The sequence below is a fragment of the Micropterus dolomieu genome, linkage group LG17 (genome assembly GCF_021292245.1).
Source record: "Micropterus dolomieu isolate WLL.071019.BEF.003 ecotype Adirondacks linkage group LG17, ASM2129224v1, whole genome shotgun sequence".
Taxonomy (NCBI): Eukaryota; Metazoa; Chordata; class Actinopteri; order Centrarchiformes; family Centrarchidae; genus Micropterus; species Micropterus dolomieu.
In genome coordinates, this window is record NC_060166.1 from 4,304,066 (window position 1) to 4,322,061 (window position 17,996).

Genomic DNA, 17,996 nt, shown 5'->3' on the forward strand with positions numbered 1-17,996 from the left:
CCCCTTCCTGGCTGCACAGGGGATGCCGGAGGACGGCTACCAGAGGCTAACTCAGGCCGTTCCGCACCGACTACCGGGGACTGGCTAGCTACAGTAGCTAAAGACTGATCTACCAAGGTGCGGAGCCGGACTTCTAAATCACTGAGCCTCGCCTCCATGTCTACAAATAAACTACACTTATTACACGTACCATTACAGCTAAAGGAGGCAGAGGAGTAACTGAACATCTGACACACCGAGCAGGAGAAAGTAGGAGAGAGAGAGGTAGAAGGAGAAGCCATCGCTAGCTGCTAAGCTAAAGTCGCTAACGGCTAAGCTAAAGTATTGTAGCGTCAGCTACCAAAACTTTAGAACAATTATGAGATTGAACAGCAGTCACTAAAAGATAGAAAGAACTGTGAGTGCTTAGGCAAAATTACTGTAAGAATAAGTGTTTAGCGGACAGTTGGCTGCTGTAATCTAACAAATGTAACTGGTATTTAGCGAGAGCAGCACAACACGGTAACAACACACAAGCACCGGAAACCGAAATGAGTCGACACGCTTACCGCAGTACGTCAGCCGTGAGAAGTACGCAATTATTGGATCAGTGGGAAACAAATCCAAATCATGCACCACTAGTTATAATGGCTTCTATTTTTTATAGCTTTTGCTGCTACAACTAAATTGCTACAACTAAACTGCTCAGAAAAACTGTTTTATTGGCTCCAATTGGGGAGCTTACAAAGCTTACAACTACAATAAAGTATCAGCCTTGACTGAAGATATATTTAGCTACTGTCATCCCCCCACAGCAGTTTTAAAGAAAAGTTCATTTTTGTTATTTAATTTATAGCCTACTGAATTCTATTGACTCAACAATTGTAATCCACTGTCAGATTTGTTCTTGATGATTCATGGTCTCGTTGGGTTTAATGATAATACAAAAGTCTAAAACCCCATCTTATGGACCAAAACTTTGCTAAATGGCAGAAGTGAAAATGACTTGAGCTAGCTGTATTTTCTATGTTTTCTTACCTCTAAGGCACTACTGTCCTCTGCTGCAGCTTCAGCAGCCAAGTGCGCCACATTCAGAGGCTTGTTAATTAGGAAGCCTATCAAAACCAAATCCACTGTTGGAGGTCACCGAGTGACAGATTCAGCGGTATGTTCACTGTTTACCTGAATATATTTGGGCGGCCGCTAATATACCTGGGCGGCCCACCCAAGTAAAGCCTGTCTGTGGGAAACACTGTCCCTGCTTCCAACACAAGTTCGCACCGTTTTTATGGCAAATTACACGCTTTCATCATTCCAGTGTACAATCAGAAGCTCGACCAGGTGTCTATGAATACTTTGGCTTGCCATAACCTATTTAAAAACGACAATTCACAATATGCCTACATGTGGAGTAACAATGCATTCATTGTAAAAAGTAATACAGTATTTTGATATCCTACTGTTGCAATACATTTATTTTAAATCGTCCCCATCACCAATTGCATTTATTTTAATGAAAAATTTACATACTAAATAGGTTGTTCTGTATGGCACTGTTCTTGGTTTTGACTTGGTCTGAGCCCCTCAAAGTCTTGGTCTTGTCTGAGTCTCGATTCAGGCTGGGGTCTCCTGTCTCTTCCCGAGTCCAGTCTGAAATCTGAAGGGGACAGAGCTTTTGCTGGAATGACCTGCCTGTCTTCTTTTAAGTCTCCTCTAAAAACGCACTTTTATCTGAAAGCATGGAGCTACCTGTTCCTGTTAATGTCTGATTTGTTTTATCTCTTCTTTATCCTGCTTATTTCAATGTTTTTTATTTTCTTTTTTATTATTTTTATTTTTTGGAGCCTCTTTTATCATTCACTATGGTATTTTAATCCATCCTTGTCCCTGTGAAGCACTTTGTACTTTGTTCTTCTCTATAAATAAAATTATTATTATTATATTATTACTTTAGCTGTAGTAGTTATCAGTTACCAGCTGGTAATTAGCAATAGCAACAGGAGTAGGTGCCTTTGTACACAATTAACTATGCAGAGGTGATAAAAATTAATGCACAAAACTAATTAAAAAAAATAAAAACACCAGGCCTCTAAAATAATCTACATACACTGGCATCTGCCTAATAAATATTGCATTCTTCCTTCATATACACTTCTACATATTTGAAATTTATTCAGTATCAAAGTAGAGAAATTCTCCTCTCTAATATTTCATCTATGCGTAGAGGTTGGGAGGTCGGTCTCGTGAAGTTTTCCCTTCACCAGTCAAATACGTTTTGCAGCTCCCTGCCTGTAGTGTAGTCCCCCTGACAAGCAAAAGCTAGCAGGAAGCAACCTGAGGCAAGGTCAGATCATCTGTGGAGCTGATAAGTGATAGAGAATTCTCCCTCACTGTGGCTCTTCTACAGGGGAACATCCCCAAACAGCAGGCAGGCGGCTGCTCAGCTTCACCTCTCATATGGCATACAGCAGCTAAGCAGCTATGTCAGTGGGGATGTGAAAAGTGGCTTTGCTGCCTCAGCACATCCAGGACAGGGAAATGGCAATTTCAGGCAATTCTCTCGGGTGTTAATACCTTTTATTTCTTCTCTGTCTGGAATGGAATGAAAAAACTCCAGTCCCATAAACAGCCACTGCCTTACACTGTTTGAATTAGTTTAAAAATGAGACATAAATTATTCCGATCCATCTTATTCCCCCTTGTCCTCTGGCCTGTTTTCCTAGAAATCCCTCTCCGACTGGTGAAAGATTGCAGATTACTGTCTGCAACCTTTGTACCTTCTTAATCAAAACTACTTGAGGCCGTTCAGTATTCATGAGGTGACTGATGGAAATTGGCCTTTCAGACACTATAGCAAATCTCTGCTGGCAGGGAGGGAGAAGTGAGGACAGACAGACTGAGATGATGGAAGCAGAGACCATTGGTGGGAAGGCAAGCTTACCTTTTCCCCAGAGAGAGAGTGACAAGAAGATGCTGTAAAAACATGCAATGCCTTCTATGTTTTCTCCTTGCTGCCTTGCAACTGAGCTCATTAGCCTTCCAAATATGGCTGCTGTTTTTCTCTTTCCCCTCGGGCTCCTTGGCTGACAGTCCGTCTTGTTTTTTGGCTGACTCGCAGTCATTGACTCTGCCCTTGTGTCAAGCAAGGGCTGACAGCCCCTCTGAACTGTCATCTGCTTCGGAGGGCGAGCCGCTCGAAAGGGGTTCTTTTTCAACAACAGTGAACAGACCATGGTAAAACAGCTCAACCTGGAGGCCTGAGGTCACCGCCTGCAGCAGGGCTGCATTTACGGGGGGGCCTGAATCATGCATTAGACACAGAGCTGTTTTCAGGTGGCTTAAAAACATCTAGTGGTACTCCTGCTGCCTACCAGGAATTGGAGGCTTTGTTGTAATTCTTGCTCCTACTGTGACTAGAAATCTCTTTTTATTGTTCGTGTGATGTATGATGAGTTATTGAGTTTTTCAGTGCACAGTTTACTTCCCAGTGGCAGTAGCTCAGTGCATAAGGACGTGTCTTGGGGGGAGGGAGGTGGCTAGTTCGGGGTCAGCATGGACCAGTCGATACAGAGGTGGCTGGTAGCTGAAGAGCTGCTAGTTCACCTAACCCCGCTCAGAGCGCTGCACTGTGGTGACCCATCACCGACAGCGCTCCACACCAACTGCATGTCTTGATTTCTCCTTTGTGTGTATTAAAGTACTCATCAAAGTGCTTTACTACAAATTATGAATTTTTAAATAACGTAATTCTACTGTATGGAAGGCAAAAGTTGCAAAATTAGGACTGAAATACTGAGATGCTCTGTACATCTGAAGTGAACTGCAGAGTTGGTGGTAATTTCACATTTGTAATGTGAGAATAAAATATCAAACCTGACTTCCTCGCCTCACCTACTACAGTGAAAACACAACACAAAGAACACATTTAAAAGCTCGGTTCACCCAAATAACACAAAATAGATCCCTCTTGGTGTCTGGCCATGCAGATAGGTTTACGTTTATTTATTGAATTTGAGATATCTGTTCTGCATTTAATAAATGACATTTTAAAAGCTGAACATATCGGTATATCAACAGGTTATACTGTTTTGGTTACTCTGGCTAGTTAATATCAATAAAACTTGTTGACAGCGAGGTCCATGGACAATCCAAGAAGCAGGACACAGTTTGCTATTGTTATTGTTATTTTGTGTGGAATTATACTTAGGGGGAGACATGCTAAAAACTATATTTATGTTTATTTTGTTGGTCTTAAATTACAAAAACAAGAATCATCTTAGCTACATCAACAGCTACATATAGCACAAACACATGGCTCTTCTTTAGTTAATTTGCTGTCCCGTGAACCTCTTTAGTGCTCCTCAAGATGTCTCCTTAATTGCACGTATGTGTTGGGCGTTTGGGTTCAGTGTTACTTCTGGGGCACAGCTGGAAGTCTTGTTCTACAGAGGTCCAGGTCAACAGGAGGCCCATTACTAGCAGCGTGCATACTGAGCCCTGTTGTGTATGGTGTTGATCAGAAAGACAGGTGAAGCAGAGCCTGGAGGGCAGTGTAGGCTGACCTCATGTCCAGGCTCATTCTGGGGTTGTGTAGGAGTGCTTGGAAAAGGCCTGTGAGCTAGACGCTTCACAAGGTCACCAGCATCTCTCCACATCACACGGTAAAATTATTCACACATCTAACCACTCAACAGTGTGCATACTTTCAGCCTTGCCTTTATGTCGTTAGGCGTACTTAGAAGCATTTTAACAGGACTCATAGAACATGGACCTTTTCTGATTAAAATAGCCCTGGGTACTGCGCTAGTGCTTCATCCTTTAGCTGTTTTAAGTTTAATTTGTGCTTTACAGTTTTTTACAACTGCTTACACACGTTTTCATAACTGTCTTTTTTTTAAACTCTACACACAATTCCCACAACTGCTCACACAAAATGCAAAATGCCTCATATGTCCTTCAAAAGGTAACACTGCATTCAAAATGCCATAAACGCATCCCAAAATGAAGCACTTGCATCAAATGGCAAACACTTTTTCCATAATAACAAACTATTGGATATACTGTTTACACACTGTTGTTCTAAATCTAAAGCTCTTTTGTCTTTCATAGGCTTATGTGCACATTTCCATGCAATCTTCTACAGTGACAAGTAAGAAAAGGAAACCATAAATATATATAAACTGAAAGCATTATTTTTACTGTTATAGCTAAAAATTACTGTAATACTTATCGTACAATACTGTACTGCTGAAATAACCATTACTTTAGATTGTTGCAAATAGCTGAAGGTTCAAATTAAGGATGCAAATGTAAAGAAACTTATGTTGGGCTTGACTCTTAGTCCAGCTTCTCTCATTGTCAACCTGTGTGTGTGACCCTGATCTCATCAGTGATGGCTCTCCTTCCTTCTCTTCTTCGCCCTCATCCTCCCTCAACTCTTGCTTCTTGGACTTGTCCTTGTTGTCATCCCCTGCCTCTCCCTCCTACCCCCCTTGCTCTCTGTGCATCGGTGGGGTCCATTGTTCAAAACAGGTAATCTGACCTTTGACCTATGTATAGAGGTCTACTGTATCAGTTTACACATGTGAGGAGTGGGTGTGTGACCTGGTGAAGAAGTGTAGCATTTTCATTGGTTGTGTTTGGAAAAGGAAAGCAGGTCACTTCCTGTTAGATTTTTGTGTCCTAGGTAGAGAATTGTCTGTAGTGTTTTGAAAAAAGTGTTATATGCAATTGAAAACTGAGTGAAAGGCTGAGAAATAGCTAATGGTTTTGGAGATTTGAGGTGAGGTTTTGCTCTTTGAGTGAGATGTTTCAAAAATTGTGTGACATATGAAGATTTTGTGTGTAAGCCTTTGGAAGAAACTGTTAATCCATACCAAAGCTCAAAGCTCTGTGTGTCAGTTTAATTTCTAAGTGTTATTGCATGTTTTGACATATTTAAAAGAATTACAGTAAAGTAGTGCTGACAGCTTTCCAAAGCATACAGTATGAAAATATACATATATATATATATAGTAGACTGTTCTCAGGGATCAGTTATGTGTGGTAACAAGCTTTGCTACCAACTGGGCAAATTGGGCCACTGTCCTGGGTTTCCAGTACCCCAGAGACCCATGAAAGCTGAATGTCAGTTGATTTTTCATAATTTGATTAATTAATTGCCACCAAAGTAAATATCAACTAATGTATCATTATTTAAAATCTGCTATTATTTGTGTATTTTGTCATCAACAAATTCCATTTCAAGACCAAAACTTGTGTCTATCATCAAGTGGTGACAAAAATTCACTGTGATATATTATCTAACTCAGATAGTTTATTTAAAATATGAATTATCTGCATGTTGATTTCTAATTCCATACTGATGTGAACAGAAAGTAGTTATTCCCTATAAGGTAGGAAAATGCACTCACAAATCTAAAACACAATGGTTAGCTTTGTAAAATGCTCAGTAGTGATGTGCAGCATATGCAACAGTAAATGGTCTGAAAAAGCAGAAACTAAATTCTCTGTCTTGGGGACACAAAATAAATCTGAGTGGATTGAATATTGACATTTGGCTACACAAATTTTGTTTGGCCCTTGTTATTTTTATTTTTTTTCATCTCCACCTAGGTCTAAGACAAATACCTGTCTCTTTAGCTGCCAAATATTCCACTGTTCACCGTTCAACTTTGTATGCTGTTCGGTGCTAGGCAGCTGGTTTACTGAAAACAACTTCTGGACACAAGGTTGATGAGAAACCCAGCTGAAAAAGGCAAAAAGCTCCGTACAGCTGAAGTGAGCTGCAGAGTTGGTGGTAATTTCACATTACACATGGTCATTTGATCCATTGTTACAGTTTTTTTCAATTGCTAACCTGCATTGGTCAAAACTGAAGTCACATTGAAACTCTTCACACAGTCAGCAAAACAGAAGTGTATGTGGACCAAACTGTGAATCATTTTTCATTGCTTTCACACAAAATGCATTCAATGACCACTTGCTCCAAAATCCATAAACTCTTCACCACTACTTCACCACCTGCAAAACACTGTTTATCTGCAGCACATTTTTCAAATGCTAACACACTGTGTCCAAAACTGTTAAAAACACGTTCAAAACAAAATGTTTGCAAATTTCCTGCATTTTTGCTGTAGCTGGAAAGATATATATAGAAAATCTTTGCAGAACATTTACATCCATTTTATGTTTTAGAGAAATATGTGTAATGTTTTGAATGTGGTTTTACTGTAAAACTGCAAGCTGAGTGTAAAGCAAGAAATGTACTTATATTTTAGCAGAACTGGTTCAAGGGGATGGTACATCAATTACAGACTGTGGTGGACTGAAAAAAAGTGTATTGCAGCACTGAAATGTCAAGAACTTATTTTTTTCACAAGTAAATTACTGAATGCATTTCTGATTCATTCTTGTAACATATACTATAGTACAGTCAATAAAGTGAAAATATGTTACAGGTTTCTTCCGTTGTTTCTCAGTCGCTTTGGTACATTTGCAAAACTATTTGTATTGGTAAACTATGGCTAAACTTTTGATGACAATGATTGAAAATGCACAAGGCTGTGCTTTTTCTGTATGGCACAGATACATTTCAACAGTACAGAGTTACAGTAAACATTGCAAGAGATTGGACAGGATTCACAGTTACACTTTTACTGTATGCACTGTAATTTGTTGACAGAGCATGTCATTGTGATGCAGAAAATAAAAAAACAAGACTATTTTACAGCACTGCATAACACAACAGAAACAATTACAAAATAAGAATTGGAAACATGAAAACGCCCTCAGGTTGATGTTCCTGTCTATTGGGCCACAGATTCTTATTCACAGCACAACAGATCAGAACTTCATCAGTTTAGGCATGGTGGTGCTGTGGTTAGCGCTGTGATGGACTGGCGACCTGTCCAGGGTGTACCCCGCCTTTCGCCCAATATCAGCTGGGATTGGCCCCAGCCCCCCGCGACCCTGTATGCAGGATAAGCGGTTGACGATGGATGGATGGATGTCCTAATGTTTAAATGAACCTCAAGTATTAAACATTTTAGAGTTTAGACTGATAATCTAATAATTAAGTGATCTGTACACTCCCATGCTTTGTCCTGGTGGTAAGCCTGTTTGTTTGATTGTTATACCATCGCTGGAGGTGATCGCTGTTTCTGCTGTCTCCAGATATTTTGGGGGTTACCATTTGTTTTGCAAACTAGCCTAGGCCACAAATGCTTTGGCACTAGTCTGTGCCATGTACTAGTTACTATCAAAAATAAACATTAAATAGAGGCAGCTGTGGCTCAGGAAGTAGGGCATGTCATCCACTAATCAGAAGGTCTGTGGTTTGATCCTTGGCTCCTCCACTCTGCATATCGAAGCGTCCTTGGGCAAAATACTGAACCCCAACTTGCTCCTGAAGGCTGTGCCATCAGTGTTTGTGTGAATGATTAATTCCTCTGTGATGTGCAGTTGGCGCATTGCATGGCAGCCACTGCAATCGGTGTGTGAATTTGACATGTAGTGTAAAGGTAGATTTATTTGACATATTACAACAGAGTTGTATAATGAGATGAATGCATTTATTTTGTATTTATATATATGTATATCTTTTTCCAGAGGGCAGCAGGGCAAACAGGTGGGTACTGTTTTAGTACCTTTTGGGCTCTGCTGATTCCCAGGAACCTAAAGCTGCTCCATATCAGCTCCACTGATGTAGACTGGAGTGTTTGTCTTCCCCTCCTTTTTTCTAAAACCACCAATCACCTCGTTGATTTTACTGATGTTAAGCCAGCAGGTTGTCAGACCTAACTACAAGCTTGTTTTGCAGCTAGGTCTCAGAGGCCTCAAAGACGAGGGCACAGCAGTTTCTGTTTTCCCCTTGCTGGGGTAGCCGAACAGCTTTAGGTCTGATCTGAGTTATCATAATCATATGTGTTTCAGTAATAAAGAAAATACAAATTCAAACAAAAATGTAGTGAAGTGTAAGGAATTTTATGGTAGCTGCTTCTACAACGTGCAGCTGTTGATGGAGTGGTCCAAAGACTAGAAAGGCGCTATAAATGTGCAGTCCATTTACCATTTACTTTAACTATAATATTGAATCCAATATGGTAATGCTTTTTTTCAAAGCTCTGTGGGATTTTACAAGACATTGTTATAGAGAGGTGTTTCTTGGTCCTGCTTAGTGATTATTGGTGGTTGAATATTTGCATTTGCATGTTTAATGTACTTCTAATTCTTGTAATGTGCATAATGGCTCTTTGCTATCCATCTGTAGTTACTTAGAGGCAAGGGAGCAAATGGCTTGCTGATCTCTGCCGTTTTACTGCATAATTTTCCCATTCCCACTGATGGCCTTGGTTGGCATCCATTGTAATAGGCCATCTGATTAGTGATTAAAATGTTTACCGGTACATAGGGAATAGATCCAGGCAATAGGCCACCTCTGAAGCCTAAGCACGCAGCTGGCTTCACATAGACAAATGGCCCGACAGTTGATGTCTTTTTAACCATGTACTTAGTTGGCAAAATGGTGAATGCTGGTAAAGCAGCAAAAATGAGGTTTACTGATGCATGAAATCATACAAGCCAATAAGATTATAGTCTTTTTTTCAATTACCATTTGTCACAGATGGGTTCATTTACAATAGCACAACATTGCTAGAATCTAGTCGTCACTGCTGGTTCTCAGGTCAAAATCAAGGCAGTGTTAGTTTATTTCAAGTTCATTACATGAGGTTCTTGTTGCTTTGGAGAACAACTAGACTTGCAAGGATGTTTCTTCTTTCATTCAAATGCAAATATGTATATTGTAGGTTAGATGTCATACAGCATTGTGGACTAAGCATACCATGGCAACAGGAATCTTCACGCTGGTGTTGTATGTTTCACCAGTATTAAGGATAGGTGTCCACTTTAGTAATTCAGTATGCGTGCATGAACACAAGAAACCAGGTTACTCTGAGAATTCAGATTATGCAGGATATCAAAGTATTTTCATGCACTGAGAGGGAAGAAATAGCACAGCATTTTCCTTTGCAAATGTTTGTGTGAATGTAGGGAATTTACAGGGTCAGAAGCTCACTTTTGGAAACAGACTTATTTCGACTTCTAGAAGCTAGTTTGTATCAGTCTCAGATTTGGTCGGAGGTCGGAGGAAATCTGCTTTCTCCAGGTAAAATCTAGCCCGATATCTATAGTCAGGTATCTCTAATCCCCTCTACGGCAATGACAGAGACCAGGAGTCTCCTATACGTGGAGTTTGAAGAATGAGTTTGACATTTCAGGAAATATAGCTTCAGCACAGGGGCGTAAAGAGTTGGCGTGGGGCCCCAATGCAAGAAGTTAGGCAGAGGCTACACTCGCTGGAATTGTTTAGTTAAGAAAAGCTCGCAGCGCTGCAGTTGTTGTCACAATCAACATCCTGGTAAATTCTTGTATTGTTTCCTCTTTTCAGATGCTGTCTGTTAAACACCCACAGAATTACAGGAGTTGCGTGGGAAATGTTGAGGTCATTTTTGTATATATGGCATAACTCACCTGCTTGCTCAAAATAGTCCATCTGTGTCAGCGCACAGTGTTTCAGGCTGTCAAAGTTTGAATGTGTCCGGGGGCACGTAACTCATCTTCACTGCGGTGGATGGCGCGATGCTATTGCCATAGCAGCTTCGGCTCTTCTTGCTCACAACGAATGTTTGCTGCTATCCCGTCTTTCTTTTTAATGAAAATATATATAATATATATAATATATAAATATATATAATATAGAATAATGAAATAATATATCAATATCAATATATTTGGTAGCTTTGTTTTTTCGTGCTCGGTTGCTTCTTTCAATTTTTGCTTCTGAAACCTACTTTTGTGTTTGTACTCAATAACTTGTCACTTCAATAGCAAGCTACTCTTCTGTGTGGATTTTGCTACGCAGCAATGAGCAAGTCAATCAATATTACCCAGAATTCTGTGCAGGCCCACATTAAGCATCTTTATTTCATTCAATTCCTCCATATTTAAATTTATTTTAGATGTACCTACTGTAGAGTTATGTGGCAATGAAGTGTTTGTATGCAAAAGTATTTAATTTTACCGTATTTGAATATGAATGAAAAGTGTGAGACAGAGACACCATGAAGTAAGAGGCTTAACTCTACTACTGACTACTATAAATACCCACTGTGTCACTCAAAAAAGCAATTGTTTACTTAAGATATCAGAATAAGTTGTCAGTTTTTTTTTTACCAAATTTAAGATTATACTAAAATGAGATGTTATTAACGGGCCCTGCAATGACTGCGGGCCCCTATGCAACTGCATTCCCTGCATATACGGTAGGTATGCTGCTGCTTCGGCATTAAATTGAATTGTCATTTTAGCACTTCTGTTTATGTATGAATTAAACATACGAGATGTGTTAATGAGTCAAAAAAAATTTTATTTTACTTTGGACACAGCCAAGTTAGCTGTTTACCTGTACTTCCAATCTTTATTCTAAGCTAATCGCCTCCTGGCTGTAGCTTCATATTGAGTTTCTTCTCATCTTCTTACTCTTGGCAAGAAAGTGAATTAACCTGTTCACCAAAATGCCTGTTCCTTTAAGAAATCAGATTACTGCAGACTATAACCCATGTACACACACTGAATGGTTTCATGCCACTTGAGTGCAACACAGCTTATTACACTATGTGGAACTTGCAACACACAATTACCACATAAAATAATAAAGCAGTTGAAAAACATGCAACCATTGTGTGATTGTGTTTTTAGTAATTTGAGATACCATGACAATCTCAAATTATACTACAATTACATTAGATAAGACTCGTTGATGATGGTCTGAGTATTTAGCGCAGCTCTATAAAGCTGATTTGGTCACTTCCTGAAAGCGCCTTATTCGGAAAGGTGAAAGGTCCCGGGATGGCACTTCTCCCAGGCTGAGTTGACACAGAAGCTTGCCAATGATTGGTCCAAACTTGAAGCCGTGACCTGGAGAAGAGAAGTCATTTCAGTGAGCAAAGTAGATACGTAGGTCATCAAATCATGTCAAATGAATCAATGTCCTGAGCAGATCCATGCCCTGCACCTTTTAAGTTAGCCTATAAATAACCTGCATCTGTGGGCATTTGTCTGAGTCAGGCGATGGGTTCGAGCCCCACATGAGTGAATACATAAAAGGAGAGCAAAGCTGTTGCAATGCCTGTCACTGAGCATCTATTCACTTTGGTGAACTAAATGCTAAATTAAGGGAGATTTGTCCTTTCTCTGCATAATGGCTTCACATGCTCAAGCCCAGGAGTGAGATGAGAGAGCGTCTATTTTCAAAATCCAGCCGCCTGATTGTCCTTGTTGCTAAGGTCTGAGAGGCAAATTGTGAATGTCAACAGGGCTTGAGGAATGCAGCACACTGCCATCTGACAAAGGTCTTTGAGCTCCCGTGGATTCTGCCAGGCTTTGAACTCATAAAAGCTTGGTTCTGACAGTTTGGCCACGTGAATTTTGATTTTGCCAGAGAAGGAGAATGGAAAACCTCAACAGATGGCCAAGCCCACAGGGTGACTTTGTTGTAACTATGGCAACCCCCCATACTAGCTTTAATGCACTTGTGTCGGGCTTTGATGACAAATGCACGAGGTGAAGGTGGGGAAGGAAGGAAATACATTTTTTTCTGTATTGAGAAGAAGCCATGTGAACTTATCCAATACGGCTCTGAGTATTGTTACTGCTGCAGCAGAGAAGCTGGAAAATGAGCACAAACAGCTGCTTATTCTGTTTGACCAATAAACAGAATAAGCTGAGCTTAAAGTTGTTCTCTGAAGAAATGATGTGAATATAGTGCCACATTAAAGTGTGTGAGAAATGTGAAAGTTACCAATGTATCTGGCTTAATATCACGTATGCCGAACCTCAACCCTCGATCATCTAAAACCTAGACAGAGACTGCTGGGAGACTTCCCATGATGCATTAAGTGTTTGTACTGAACATTGTTGGTTCAGTACAAAATGTGACATCTATAACACTGAATATACTACAGATATTCATGTTCCCCTCAGGAAGAACTGTAATAATTTCCACAACTATCATCATCAAATTAACATTTCAATCTGTCCAATACTTTGCTATAGCCTGTGTCTAAATACTTGCAAAACATTTCTTCTAGTCACATTGCCATGAAATTCATCGAGGATGAATACTAAAGACATTGGTGAACACCTGGTCTGTCCTCTAGGCAAAAGATTGCCATTACATTTTCTGAGCATGCTCCCAAGGAGATAAACCTTTTCCTTTTTGGATTGTCAAAAATGGAAAAGGTTCACTCTTTTGTGCCTTTAATATCGTGACAGAAACTCGGGGCAGTGCATGCCGCTATGGCTATGCAGGAGCCAAGTACAGAGCTGCTGCACCCTTCATTGAAATGACCTTACTTTGCACATCATTACTATTGTGCATTTGGTGTGAAAGCCAACACTTTCAGCTTCACTAAAGCTCAAATAATAGCAAAAATCATTAGTATATAATTAATTAGTCCTGCATTTTTGTATTGCAGGTCTTTAGACTTTTAGTCCCTTTCTCCCAGCAAGCTCCTCTGAAAGCAGAGAATTGTGAGCAGGATATTAATTACAGATATAATTAGGTAAAGGACATGACTGCATTGAAATGGAAAAGTGCCAGGAGACACTGAAGGTAACTGTAGGAGAGGAGAGGTTGAGCCAGGCTGGCCTTCTGGGTGCCTCCGCCATGTTAATTAGGGAAGAACATGAGTGTAGACTCAAAGCACAAGCGCTTTCACCTTTCACAATGGACAAGCACTTCTCATTAAAAGTCTGTCCCTAGAATACATGGCAGGTTTGGTGTGTCCAGTTAGACTCTCTGGATATCCTGTAGCTCTGAACACTGTGTGAGCACATAAGGATAGCTTCTTATACAGATTCAGTTAACAAAATCTTTTTGACTTTCATCAACACTGAAAGCTTGCATGGAGGATATTAAAAAGTAGGGGGAATTCTTTAAAACGAGAAGAAATTGCCTAAAGCTGATGATACACAGAGAAACTTTTAGTGCAATCATGCAGGGCAACGTTGCAGTCAGTGGTAATGAGTAAAGATTACTACCGTAATCCCCTTCCCCCACCACTCCTGCAGATAGTGGCGGGGCGGGGCGGGTGGCGGAGTGGTGGGGGAAGGGGATTACGGTAGTAATCTTTAATCATTACCATTGACAGCAACATTGCCCAGCACCATTGCTCTAAAAGTTGCTCCGTGTACCATCAGCTTTAATGTTGCTGCCACAGGGAGTTGTGGGATGGCATTATCTCCCCCTTACTTTGGTAAAGGATGGTCCAGTATACCCTAAGATAAAGGGGGGAAAAAAGCATGGAAGCACCTTTCCTTAACATTTCGAGAATTTGACCATATCGTGGCTGCCACTTCGATCCTTCCAGGTCCTTTCACTCAGTTAGGAACCTTCGTAAGCAAAAAAGACGATCCCTCCACAGTCTAGGTGTCTGCTTAGGACCCAGTTGTCACCAGGGGCCTCCCAAGCAAGTTGCAAATGTAAAACCCTCTTTTATAAAAATATGTTCCATAAAAACTTCACTGCACTGTACATAAATGCTGTTTAGGAAAAGTCTGACTAAAGAAAAAAGACTCCTTATAACTCCAGCACTTGCTTGAATTTGGTCCCCCCCCCCCTTGCACAAACATATTTTTTCTCCCTCTTCAACAAATTAACTATGCTCACGATAAAGCATGTGCTGGAGCGTGTGCGTCCTGGCGATTGATCCAAATCCATTAACCTACGGACGCTTATTTTCATTTCCCCAGCATCTCCATGCGGTGGAATGTCCTGCACTTCTCATTCAGGAGAATCCAATATCATGTTTCCTGATGTCTTTTTCAGAGGTTTGTATTTCAGAACTTAAAAAGTAAAAGCTCTCAATTCAAAATAAAGCATTGCTGCCAAAAAGAGATTGAATTTTGGAGGCACAAGAGGAAGTGATTATGTGAGGAACTGTTGCTGTCATGACTGAGATCTATTTCAGCAACAATTACAATGAAAGTATTTATTTATGTATGAATTTAATAAATCACTGCTGTAGGTCAAACTAATGTGAGATGCATTTTGAACAAAAAGCGCAGATATGCGTCACATCGGCCCCTGTGAACGAGCACTGCATTAGTGATGCAAACTGTCACTCCAAAACTTAAGAGCATGATTATCCTCTAAAAAGAAGTAATACAAAGAATAAAAATAGGAGTGACAAGATCCATTAATATAACCTTTTATATTTTTGTTTTTTTTTTACATACAGGCTCAGAATGTCTCATCAGTGTGGTTCTTATATTCCTTGAACACTGACACTCTCCTCTAGTTATTCATATACAGATACTGTCTGTGTTGAAAACTTGTAGACATGTAGACAAAACAGATTGGTGGAGTTACAACAGTAGAGATATGTCATACTTACTATGCTGCTTCTTCCTCCACTAGTGACCACAGAGTAAGGTGTGGTTCAGGCTTATCATGGTACCTAAGATAAGTTCGGCTGTTTAGATAGTTTGCTTAGTTCCTTCAGACCGGACTGTAACCATGTTGAAATGCCCAACTTTACAGCACTGACCTGACCTTGGTCTCTGTAGCTAATTTCCTCATTCATGACTGTACAGAGTGAATTTTTATTTAAATCAAAGCTTAAAGCTATCCAAAATTTAAAGACTTGGCCATTTTGAGTGACAGGTGGGTCCTCCTCTCAGGTGGCTAGATTCTAGGTGGTTCAGCAACCAGGCTTCATTGGTTCGGTCTCAGCTCCATGTCTTGAGTCAGGCACTGCCAATATGGCGACAGCCAGAGTTGCCGGGAGCCACCCACATTGAGCTTCACGACAGCTCTTCAGAAACCTGTGCCTCCTTACATTACACTACATTTGATACAGTCTATGGTTACACCTAGTCACTTCTACTTTTCAACAACTTTATATGTCTTTAACTCATTCAACAACAGGTTTATTCCCCCCTTTTAGTAACAAACCTCTACTGTCACAAGTGTTTGGTAGCTAACAGAGGGAGTTAAATTCTCCGCTGACAAATGTACCTTCACGCAGGGCGGGTTGACAACCCCTGGAACATGCAGAAGCCGCAACCCACACCTTTTCAATAAGCGTACAAATGCTGATGCATGTGAATTTGAACAAACATGTATCTAACAATGGCGATGAAGAAAAGGTTCGGGGCTAGGCCAGTTGAAAACCCAAAACATATCTTCACCATTATAAAAATCTTTGCTAAATTAGGCAGCAATTTGGAGTCCTTTTACATGTTAAAATGAGCTATTTTGTTAGTCAAACTTCACCACAATGATGTTATATATGTTGAATGATTTAGTCTCAATATTCACCATCAGAACTTCTGAAAGTCAAATTATATATCTTTTAAAAATATAAATATACATACAATTACATTTAGCTGATGCTACAATTGCTATACATGTCAGAGGTCGCATGCCTCTGGAGCAACTAGGGGTTAAGTGTCTTGCTCAGGGACACAATGGTGGATGTGTCACCCAGGTTTCCCACACCAAAGGCAAGCATCTTTACTTCAAAAGGACAAATTATTATATATTATTATTATATATATTATTATATATATATTATTGGTAAATATATCACTTATTGCTTAAAACCCATCATTCTTTGTTATATAACAATGTTATATAACAACACATGTTTTCTTTAGGGGAATCTTAGGGAATGTGGAAATGGAAATTTCTGGCAGTGACCAGCTCAAACCAAGTCGTTCCACAACCATTGGCAGATTTTTCAGGTGTTTTCCCTTCACATGTATTTTGCCAGCTCCACGTGAACTCAGCCCATCCTTTCGTGTTTCTCATGCGCCCTTCACACTATTTACCGCATAAACATTGGTCAGCGTGTACTCCCCCATGTAGACTCTCAAACCTCATCTCCTCCCTCAAAGGCACTAAAGAATGCAAGGTCATTATGAGAAACCACACAGGGAGAGTGGCTTAAACTTTAGAACACATCAAAACCCAATTTAAATATAGTGTTTCTTAAAGTATATTAAACCTTAAAACGCATTAAGACATTATATATAGTGTTTCTTAAAGCATACATAGAAAGAGTGGCCAATAGAGGAGTTTAAACCAAAGTGGCTTAGAATGCACTATATAGTAACTATAACTTTATCCTCTAACTTAAAACATTAAGATAGTAAGAATTTCATAACACAACATATATTTAAGGTAATATAACAGTTAAGATTAAGAAATATTCTTTGAAATAGGTCATTATGGTTGAAACTAGTGGCCTACACTAATGGAGCTGTGTGCCCCAAATTACCAGACATGTCACTGAAAAATAGTTTTGGGTCACAACAATATGGTGAGCTGTATTTAAAAATATCCCAGACATTTGATTCTTTCATGTAATGAAAGATTTCCTGTTAGTTTAGGTTTATTGCCCCTTCAAATGCAATGTTAACTCAAAACTTTACATTCTTCTTATATTGTTAATGAAACAGAACATTTTGATTCTGCATGGCATTTTCTTCTTTGTATCTTTTAGGCTTAGGAGTCCTTGATGAAGTCCAGATCTCAGGATATTGGAAGGTGAAGTTTTCAGTTTACCAAATGAGGGTAAAAAATAACATTCTGTCTTAGTTTCATCTCTAATTTGCTCTCAGAATTTCTTTGTTCTTCCTTGTGAGTCCTGCAACATATTGTGACTTGCCAAAAACGTCCCACTACACAAATTTTCTCTACCATTAAACCCCTATAAAATATACTAATAAAACAGGAAAACTCTAAAATAAAGACCTCTTTCTAATTCAAACACACACAAATACTAATTCTAATGTTCACTGCCTCTTATTAAATACAATTTGGGAATTTAAACACATTATAATTGCACTGTAGTTATATCTGATACGCACTCATATGACCACTCTTATTATTAGTATTAAAATTAGTATTAAAACTGACAGAAGCAGTGGTGGACTCTTCTCTGTGCTGC

The 17,996-nt window shown here is 39.6% G+C and overlaps 1 protein-coding gene across 4 annotated transcripts in view; it reads right to left on the bottom strand.

The window, feature by feature from the left end:
- Nucleotides 1-11,386: 11,386 nt before the first annotated feature.
- pipox (pipecolic acid oxidase) overlaps nucleotides 11,387-17,996 on the bottom strand; it is a 1,053,392-nt gene continuing 1,046,782 nt past the window's right edge. For 2 of the 4 annotated variants that reach the window (XM_046072897.1, XM_046072895.1), the window contains one exon: nucleotides 11,387-11,958. In XM_046072897.1, the coding sequence (XP_045928853.1) occupies nucleotides 11,863-11,958 (96 nt within the window). In that variant the 3' untranslated portion in view covers nucleotides 11,387-11,862. The remainder of the gene's footprint in view (nucleotides 11,959-17,996) is intronic. The other 2 variants (XR_006828651.1, XR_006828652.1) reach the window with 2 other exon arrangements.